This window comes from Trichoderma asperellum, chromosome 7, assembly GCF_020647865.1.
Source record: "Trichoderma asperellum chromosome 7, complete sequence".
Lineage (NCBI taxonomy): Eukaryota > Fungi > Ascomycota > Sordariomycetes > Hypocreales > Hypocreaceae > Trichoderma > Trichoderma asperellum.
This window is the reverse complement of record NC_089421.1, coordinates 240,331-250,332: the sequence shown is the minus strand read 5'-3', so window position 1 is coordinate 250,332 and position 10,002 is coordinate 240,331. Positions and strand designations below refer to the sequence as shown.

Here is a 10,002-nt window from a genome sequence, read left to right as displayed (position 1 = left end):
AAAGGGGTTTCTTTCCGCTGTTGGCTGGACCAGCGCTCCATCCCATGCAGTTTAAGCCGTTGCTGCATATCCTGCCAAACCGGAAAGGGATCATTCCGCCAAAAGAAACCTGTCGGAAGGGGGGCTTTGACTTATGGAATTCGGATCAAGACGCGCGGCTGTCCGCAGACAAGGAACCAGGCGTGTCTATCCCAAAACGATGTATGAAGCAGAGAGAAGTCATTGCTTTTCCCGTCTCCCTGTGCCGCTGTCAACCGGACAACCCCTTCAAAGTCCCCGTGCTCCATACTTGTACTTTATATCTTGTCACAAGTGCATAGGCAACCTCCCGCGCTCCATAAATAACGTGCGGGTGTCTATGTACAAGAAATCCTCAATCAAGCAGCTCCACCGCTCACCAATATGCACATAAGACAAGAGTCTCGATCCAACCACATTATGCGCATCACTGCTTACAAAGAAGAGTGAATGCTACTATGACATCGTGCTGCAAGTAACACAGTGCTTCTTAACCAGGTTCCTGCTATCAGCCACTAGCAAGCTGGACCGCCAAGGAAGCAAAGAAGGCATTTTAAGCCGTGTACTTCTGTTAGGACGATACAAGCAAAGACAATGCGGATAAGACCACGTTCGACTAAGACCGGCCCAAAGACAAAATGTCGGTGCCTATTCGATGGAGACAGCCCTGTCTTTGATCATTCCAATTACCCTATAACATTAAAGCACGAAATAAGAGGCTCAATTGCATAGGATAAGTGTCAGAATGAGTATTCTATATTGGAAAAGTTCAATAATCAGTAGCCCTATACAAAAATCGGATATTGTATGTCAATACAGATAAGCTAAAAATGTGTAGGGAAATGAATCCATATGTAATATCATATACAATGGTTAAACTTACTAAAAATCATAGCTAAACTAATTTAATTTCCAAGAGGCTATTGAAACCTTAGCTTCAGTCATACAGATATATTCAAGTAAGACTAAACATCTCTTAAGGCAACGGCATTCTACTTTAACACCACAGTATCATGGTGGGGTACTCGATAGAGCATCATCATCATACCGCCGTCTGTCGCAACCCTATCAATGCGAGTTCGGGCTCGCCGTCTTGGCATCGAAATATGCCACCACAGCTTCTCAGACACAGCAGTCTGTTATACGACTCAAAATGAGGCTCCATATTCCTCTTGTCGTCTGGGCGGGACTCAAATCTGCCGGAATCCACTGCAATCCAACGCAGCACTCAAGCAGGGCTATATGTAGGTACCTATGTGCAGTCAGCCCAATGGCGTCTGTCTTACTCGCGGCACATGCTATATTGCTAGCTCAAGTGTCTCTCTGGTCTCGTTAATGCAAGACAGCTTGGTAGGATACTACCTACTTAGGTAGGTAAGTACCAGGGGCAACAGCCACATGCAGCAACAGCACAGGCGCGCTCTCGTCATCCTTCTTCAACATTAGCCTCGGTTATACACAAGGACATAGCACACGTACACGTGTAGCAGGCCAATAGGAAGAATCAAAAAGCATAAGCGCGTAGTGGATAGTAGGAACAAACAGTTATTGCATTTATTAGTTTCCACCGACCAGCTCTCCCAAAAAACGCCGATGCTATGACGTATCATAATATAACAAGAATCTGAAGCCTCCACCATATCGCCCTCCGCCTTGACATACCCACCAAGGATTCTCTCGGTGATAAAAACAAAGTCAACAAAAACCAAATAACGCTGGTACAGGAAATGGGGCTTGGTCGCCCAGTGAATCTTCCTCTAGGCTGGACATTGAATCTGATCAGACTCCAGCCTCGCACTCCGTCTCCCACACTCCTTCCATTCATAGTTCATCTTAGCTTCATCTAAGCATTCCATCATTAAAAATGCGATAAGCAGACAAAGCTGAATTCCACAACACACACACACACACACACAAACAAGAAGAATGCCATGCCTGCCAAATGATGCAAAGAAGCATATCAATCCTCGCATGAAAAAAAAAAAAAAGCAGTCGTCTCCACGCATGTAGCCAGAAGCGATCAAAAGCTCCTTGCTTTAACCATCTCAACATCCTATGCTGTATCTTTTCTTCTGTATTTGCTTTCTTTCTGCTAAACCAGTTCGGTCTTCGCAATTTTGTTTCTTCTTTTTCTTTCTTTCTTTTTGCCTAAGCATTGCCAAGGTTAAATGAACAAGCTTGTTCTGCTCTTCACTTTCACCCAACGGGTGTTAGTAGGTAGCAAAGCAGTGAGTGCGTGCCATAATAAAATCATCATGAGTCCTTCCGCCGTTTTCTTCCACCTCCACGGCCATCTGAGTGGTCGTCTTCCGGAACGTACTCTTCTGGGTGGAAATCAGGGTTGCCATAGTGCGCTTTGTTCCACACGCTGTTCTTAAAAGTAGTGCTTCTCGGTGCTTGGTCTATTGGCTCTCTAACAGTAGTGGTCCTGCTCTCGTCATACTCCAGCTGGAAGGGGTTAAACACTATGCGGTATCCAGGTGTGTGATCCGCTGGCCGCGCATTCGAAACCAACCCAGAGAGATGGCTGCTGCTGCTGCTGCTGTTGCTCCTGATACTCGTGGCGTTCATCATTGTCGGACTAGGCGTCATCGAGGTGCTGGGGGTCATTGGAGCCGGCGAGACTACGGGAGGGAATGAGGGTGGCGGTGGCTGCTGTGGAACCTGAGACGGCAAGGGCTCGGGAAACGGTGTTGTCCAAGAACTTGGCGGTTGCGACGATACATAATGATCGTCGACAGGGCTGGCCATAGGTGGCGTCATGGGAGATATATCGGGCATGGTATTCATCGAGCCCAGCGAGTTGAGGCTGAAACCAGGCAGCATTGAAAGCAGATCCATATTGGCTCCTGGGAAGCCTGCCGTGCTGCCAGGAACGGCATTGATGGCAATGTTATTTGTGAGGCTGGAAACTCGATTTACCTGCAAATCAACGGAACTGGAGGGGAGGGTCGACGGAGCCTGGATGGGTGGCGTGCGGTACAGGATATCGTAGTGATCGGGGCGATAAAGCAGATATATCGTAGGTCCGAGAGCTGCCGGGTCCTGCTCGTTGGCCTCTTCCGGAAAGCGGTAGCGGTTAACTTGGCTGCCCGGGCTGCGGTCCAGGTATGCAACCTCCAAAACGAAGTCGATCGGCTTGAGGAGCAGGTTGGCCAGGCCAACGATGCCCAGATGCTCAATCTCACGGTTGACAATATCAATTGCCTGCGAGCAGTATGCCGCAATTCCTCCATGGTCTGCAACGAAGGGGTCGTAGATGTTCGCATTTCCTTTGAGATATGTGGCGGCCAGCATGCGGAAGTAGTAGATGATGTTTGCCTCGACGGTGTCGTCATTGAAACGCTGAAGAAGTATCACTCGAGCCAGGCCCGGATTTGCGATGTTGGCAGCAAGATCCCGCAGCAAGCTGTGAGCCTCCTCGGCGAAATCTTCGTGGTATTCGTAGCGGCCAATGTTGGAGAGCATGGAGCCAAGGCTCATGAGACGGGCCACCTCGCCCTCGATTTGGGCTTGGTCTCCGAGGTCGATAAGCTTCTCGTAGTAAGCGAATGCGATTGCTGGAGAAGGAGAAATTCTTGTCATTAGTTTGCGCGTCCCTTGAAGAGCGGGCCAAGGCTCGACTTACCGCGCCATCCGCAGTTTCCATCGCCCTTGATCTGGCGATAGTGAGAATACGTCTGGGGCAGAGCCTGTGATGTGGGGAGAAGAGTAGTGGTCAGCATCAGCAGCTCTCGAGATATACATCATTCATCCTCTTTGCGTCTCTTCTTTTTTTTCCCTGTAACCCTGTTCTCTTCTTATTTCGGCCCAGCTCGTCTTTCCGCCATGTGCTCTTGTTTGCTTGCATCGAGGATGAAGGGAGGGGAGAAGGTAAACCAACAATAGTTTTCTCGACATATACCGGGTCAGCTTTGGCGTATTCCTGGGTGATGGCGTCGCTTGGTGTCTTGTCGCCGACAAAGGGTCCCTGTTTAAGCAGCACGAAACGTTAGCAATGCCATCTTGACCGGCGATATCCTCTGTCCCGCCCATCAACCAGATAGGAGGGGAGACTGCTGCCGAGAGAAAAAGAATCAAGGGACGCCATTCCTTCTCCACCGGCTGGTGCTCTCTCGACGAACAAACTCGCCCGCCCATCTGGACATCCGCATCATATACGCATCATATACGCATCATATACGCACCTCAAGGCCTGGCTGGAACCGCTCGGCAGCCGCCTGCTGCGCTGCCATGTCGTGCAGACTCGGGTCCTGATCCTCCATCTTGATGACGGGACTGCCGCTTCGATTGAGTCGCTGCCGCAGAGGGAACTGCTGCTGGTGCTGGTGCTGGTGCTGGTGCTGGTGTTGCAGCGCCGGCTGCGGAGACGAGGAGCTGTAGGGCGGGTAAAAGCAGCCACCGCTCGATGCGCCGCCAGCGCCAGCTCCGCCGGTGGGGAACAGAAAGTCGAGGCTGTGGGGAGCTGCCGCTGCTATGCCATATGGAAAGGGCGAGTAGGAAGAGCCTGAATAGGGCGTTGGCTGAGCCTGGAACATGCCTCCGGAATGGCGGCCGGAAACAGACGAATCTTGAGTGGCGGAGGAGGAATGGCGAAGAGGTGAGGAAAGAGTGTCGTCAGATCACCTGGATGGGTTGATGAGCTCTTGCGGCGTGACGGTGGGCGGCGGCAGCGTCGTGGGTGTGTTTAGCGGCAGCGCTTCAGTGGCACCGGCCGGGCGTTGGTGGCGTGGTCTGGCGCTGGTGTCCACTATGATGTCTGGCCCAGTGCTAGAATGGAGCAATCGAGGCAGAGTCGCGCTGCACCGGGATTGGATGAAATATTTTGAAAAGAGAGAGAGAGAGAGAGAGAGAAGAAAATTAAAGCTCGAAAATGCAAGATAAAAAGAATCCTGGAAGGGCTAGGAGGAAAAATTAAGTCCTGCAGTGCCGGCGGCGATTTTCTCTGTTTGCGATCTTGCCTCTTTTTCTCTCTTGTCCCTGTTTCCTTCTTTAATATTAATTTTTAAATTTTTTTTTATTTTTATTTATTTATTTATTTTTTTTTTAATTTTTTTTTTTTTTTTGTCTTGATTTTTTTCGACTTAGCGGCGGTAGCAGCGGTTAGACGTGCGGGAGGAAATGAGTGGTGCAGGCGGCGGTCGGTGCCACGAGCCGGGGCTGTTGCAAGTTCCGTCGCATGTACTGGTACCTGCGCTCAACTGCCCGTATGCAGGCCTAGCGGGCGTGGGTACAAGTAGGTACTTGGAGAATGTCAGGTTGTTTGCTTCTGTGCTGTGCTGTGCTGTGCTGTGCTGTTGTGCAGAGTCCTCGGCGTTCCAGGGCTCTGGCTGGAGCTACGGGCGCCCTTGCGGTGCCTGTACGGTGCGTTGGCGGAGGGTGGGCCCTGTCTAGCGCTGTAGCAACTCTCTGGGGGCGGGTTCAGCAGCCCAAGTCAAGGCGCCGTGACCGATTAGCGAGCTTCGGCTGTGCCGCTGCAGCGACCAAAAGACGGGACAGTGGGCGCCTTATGGGGATCACGGAACGGAAGGATATAAAATTAACAATAATCAAACAGCGAGAGGCTGATCTTTGTGGGAGGATAAGAGAACTAGAATCGATAAATGCCGAAGGAAGCCGAGATGAAGCAGGAGGCAGAGAATGAAGAGCAGACAACTGAGATGTATCGTAGAGGGCAGAAAAGGAGGCAGCGTGTGAGGAAGAGAGAGAGCGGGGAAGGGTTGAAGCCTCTCTGAGCCTCCACTTCGATGAGAGTGATCACCACCGGGGCTCAATATGTAGGTACGAGCTATACAGCATGTATGCGCTTAGACGTCGACAAGCCTGCAAAGTGACGGCGGGATGAGAGAGGTAAAAAAAAAAAAAACATGAAATATGACCAGCAACTCCCGGCTTATATGCTAAGATATGTCCTCAGCAGACGGGTTGCAACGTAAAAGCGTGTCTGGCCCCAGCAGAGTTGAGAGGCGCTCGCACAGGCAACTCCCGCAAAGCCTCGGCGGTCCGGCCACAGCGTCCAGGGATGAGAAATGGAGACATGCAGGGCTTCAAGGTGGCCATGTAGGTACTTGCGGTTCTGCTTGCTACGACTTGCTGCCTGCTACAGTATACGCCCTCTCTTCTTCTTCTGTCCCCATCTCTCCGTCTCTCAACTCTCTCAACTCTCAAGCCTCTGGCTGGTCAGTGCTCCAAGACTGGAAACAGCTTCTCCGGGTGGCTACTCAAAGACGGGCAAGTAGAATACCTACATGTATGTACTTGGTCCCTGTATTGTGACTACTTGTAGCTGGAGCAAGGTCCAGGATGATCAGAGGCATGCATTAACAGCTCAACGCGATGTGAGATGGGGATGGAGGCCAAGCGGAGGCCAAGCACCAGAAATGACAAGGGCCGCGCGTAGAGTAGGACTCGTGTGCTCGTCCTTGTACAGGTACTAAAGACAAACACCGACAATTCAAGGACCAAGGACAAAATCCAAGAAACGCAGAAGAAAATGGAAGAATAAAGGACCGGGCTCGCACGCACACACGCGTACCGAATATATATATACCTATAAGCAGGGTGTATAAATCACACTACAGTACTACAAGCCCTACCGTTTCTAGTAGTTTTCGTTTCAATCAAACGCTTGGAAACCGTCCCGCTGGTGGCTGCGAGAGAGCCGCGGTCAGGGCCCATTGGTGCGCGTCCGCTGTCTGCAGGAACAAAAGACAAGTCAACCCGGAATAAAAAAAAATCAAATCACTAGCAGTGCCATCAGGTGCCAGAGCTTCTGGGGGGCGATCTGGTCCCAGCCTAGAGTGGGCAAGATGAAGAGGTGCCCACTACTACGTATCCAGCAGTTAACCCCCATGCTCGTGCTGCCAAAAGAACGGTGAGAAAACGGCCAATTTAATAAGGCGCGGACCGTGACGGTTCAGAAGAAAAAACCGTCAGGGGAAGGGGAGTCGCCCCGGCCAAAAGAGCCAACGCAACTCGCGGGTAGACTAGGACACCACAATTGTGGTAGCCGTGCTGGTACTAGCAGCATGTACGTGCTGGCAGCCTTCACGGAGCGAGATGGAAGGGAAGGATAGAGGCGACAATGGGCTTGGGCATATCCCGGTCATACCTGGGTATGAAGTACCTAGTGCAAGTACAAGTACCTGTACACAGTTTTGGCAGGGGAGTGAATATCCCAGCAGTGGCTAGCTATATCATGTGTGGGTGTGTGTCTACTCCATCCAGAGTGCTAGTATTATACCATACCTACGAGTGGTGTGAGGCCTTACTCACATACAAAGCACAGGTGAGTAATGGATCCATGTACTCGGTTGCGTGCGTGCTTCATCCGCGAATGCTATGGTGCCATGCCGCAGCGGCGAAAAGGTGGCGTTATATGGACGAGCCGGGGCAGAAGGAACATGAAGGCTTGGAAGAGGCACATACCGTAGCTCGAGTCAAGAGACCGACAGTGAGGAGACGAGGAGAAGCCGGAGCACCAGATGAGGGGGCAAGGGATGGGAAGTACCTAGAGCTGAGAACATCGGTCTGCCTCGTATAAACGAGCAGGCAAATAAGAAGAAAAAGAAATGGCAAAGATGCTTGTACGCATGGCAGCAGCAGTATAAGAGAACCTTGGAGACAAAGAAACCCTACAAGGCTTGCGGACCTGAAGCAGGCGGGCCTCCAAGCCGTTCGGGTTCGACTCCGTCGTGCCGGCTGCATGCACAAAGACCAGGTCCTTGTCAAGTTCCGTGGAAAAGCCAAGACCAAGATCGAGGAAGGAAGCGTCATAATAGCCGGTGTCTCATATCGTGACGAGGCTGCAACCCTACTGCGTGGGTACTTGGTGTTTCCTAGGGTATGGGCTGTACCTCTGCTTCGTGCAGGCTTTAGACACTTGTCTGTGCATAGTAGAGGTGGGCTGCATGGACGTACATGAAGGTACATGTATTTATCTATAGACCGGGAGAACGCGCAGCATTGCTGCTGCAATATAGCTCATGACATGGCATGTGCCACTACTGTACTTAGTGCGTGGTTATACATGCGTCATCACCAACTGCTGGCACAAATACCTGGTAGTATACCGCAGATATTACTCTGCATACGAGCAGGAGAAGAGACAACAGGCTGACCCAAGCTTTGACAGACACACTACGCCGCCCGTGTTTCTTGCCTGGTCATTGCCTGTCTGCCTCTACCTCTGCCTCTGCCTCCGCCCCTGTACGCCAAGGGCTGGGACGAGATGAGGCGATAGCCGTGACTTGAAATCTCGTCGCTGGTGTCGTCATTACTGCTGTATATTTTGCTGCTCTTTCTCTCCAACAATACCTACATCTAACTACAAGAGCAACTTGGGGAGCGTTGTAGTTGTATGCCGCACACAATGCCGCATATGTCCAAAGGAACATGTACGCATAATACGGTTGCACTGCATTGCATTGCACGGGCAAGGGAGCTTGAGGACTAGACTCTGGGCAATGCGTTGCCATTTTTTTTTTTTTCCCTCCTACTCAACTGGTACGTATCCAATGAAAACATCCAGCCTCGACATTAGAAGTCGCCGTTTGCTGCTAGTGCCGTGGTTCAGCTTGGTCTATCACCTAGTCTACTCGTAATTGATATTCAATGGTGCTCCCCGGCCTCAGAGGTACTTGTACCCAGGCCCTTTTTTTGTTCGTTCCCGATAGCTGGGAGAAGGAGTAATGCCTGCATGCAACAAGAGGGTAGCTGCAGATTATCGAAACCGGGGGGATTTGAAAAAGCAGAGAGGGAGGGAAAAGCTACAGGGTGCAAGATTGGCTCCGTCGTTCCTCGGGGACCACACGCGGCAATGCCGGTCACAGCCAGGATCCCAGGAGCCTGGCAGACTGCGCGGGGGGGTTGCTGCCAGAGGAGAGAGAGAGCATGAAGGGGAGACGAGGGCGAGATGCAGCAGCCTGGTGCTCCTGGAGTGGCACAGTAGCCAGGGCAGGGGCCGATGCTCGGTATTTGCTACAGGCATAGCATGTATTATACGAAGCATGTAGGTATTCGTAAGTGTGATGCTCGTGCAGCACGCCACACAACGAGAGCGAGGCTTTGCAGCATCAAGTTGCATGTGCGTATGGTCCATGTATCCCGTACATGCTGTAAGTGACGGGTAAGGCTCCCCGCTCCAGCCCTTTTCTCTCCTCTAGAGTCTGTGCGGGCTGCACGTCGCCGACGATGACATCCGCGACTGGCCTGGTAGGCCAACTGTGGGAACAGTGAAGCTGGGCGCCATCGGAAAAGTCACAGAGCCATCGTGATGCAACGGGCGATGGACCTCTTTGCCCGGAGAGAAGCGGGCGTGTGTGTGGCTGCACTCGCGTACGTGAATCCATGCTCTGTGGCACCTTGCTTTGACACACCTTGTTACTGCCGTTGTCTTTTTGTTCAATTATATTATACTATATTGTATAGGAGTTGTTTAGCATAATTATGCCAGCCGTGTGCATCTATTATGCGCAAAGAGTGCTTCCCGTCCGCGAGGTCATCTTAAACCCACCCTCTCTCATTGGACACGCAGCTACCCCTGGGTCACTATACTCATGCCACGCCTGCAATCAATGACGCTATGCTTTGTATGAGCGCCAGTAGGTATATAGATTAGTTGGTAGGTACTGGCTAAACTCCATGTATAGAGGTACATTGTCTATCCTCTTCCAGAATAAGAACCGGGCTTGCTTGACGATAAACTCTCCTCGCCCGATTCATATCCAGGGCGAATTGCCCTGCCTCGCCTTCTGGCTGAGATTCAACAACCATGCAAGCTGCTCGTGTATGTGAAAGAATATATCACATCACAGCAACACTGCAGCATCAGGGGCCGGCGCCTGAAACCATGCAACGACGCATGAGAGTATTACAGCATACTCTACTTGCCAAGTATGAGTATCAGCTACAGCTACTAGTTCTACCTACAGGATGTGCGCCCTACCTCGGTGCCAATTCATTAGCGTCAGTGGGCATAGCCAG

The 10,002-nt window shown here is 51.3% G+C and overlaps 3 protein-coding genes across 4 annotated transcripts; 2 read left to right on the top strand and 1 right to left on the bottom strand.

Annotated features, from left to right (window-relative positions):
* Positions 1-1,551: 1,551 nt before the first annotated feature.
* TrAFT101_010839 (uncharacterized protein) lies at positions 1,552-5,098 on the bottom strand. Of its 2 annotated transcripts, none has more exons than XM_066129079.1 (3): positions 4,206-5,098; positions 3,647-3,988; positions 1,552-3,578 (listed from the first exon to the last, which is right to left on the bottom strand). In XM_066129079.1, exons 2-3 carry the CDS (start codon positions 3,741-3,743, stop codon positions 2,272-2,274), a joined length of 1,404 nt encoding a protein of 467 aa, XP_065985208.1. In that variant the 5' UTR covers positions 3,744-3,988; positions 4,206-5,098; the 3' UTR covers positions 1,552-2,271. The 2 variants fall into 2 exon arrangements, with proteins under 2 accessions (XP_065985208.1, XP_065985209.1); XM_066129078.1 differs by lacking the exon at positions 4,206-5,098 and having other exon boundaries at positions 3,647-3,710; positions 3,902-4,149.
* An 827-nt stretch (positions 5,099-5,925) lies between these two features.
* On the top strand, positions 5,926-7,113 carry TrAFT101_010838 (uncharacterized protein; the record flags this gene model as incomplete). The annotated part of the gene is made up of 2 exons (XM_066129077.1): positions 5,926-6,249; positions 6,315-7,113. 2 exons carry the CDS (start codon positions 5,926-5,928, stop codon positions 6,453-6,455), a joined length of 465 nt encoding a protein of 154 aa, XP_065985207.1. The 3' UTR covers positions 6,456-7,113.
* Positions 7,114-7,723: 610 nt separating this feature from the next.
* On the top strand, positions 7,724-8,260 carry TrAFT101_010837 (uncharacterized protein; the record flags this gene model as incomplete). The annotated part of the gene is made up of 2 exons (XM_066129076.1): positions 7,724-7,861; positions 8,153-8,260. 2 exons carry the CDS (start codon positions 7,724-7,726, stop codon positions 8,258-8,260), a joined length of 246 nt encoding a protein of 81 aa, XP_065985206.1.
* Between the last annotated feature and the right edge of the window lie 1,742 nt (positions 8,261-10,002).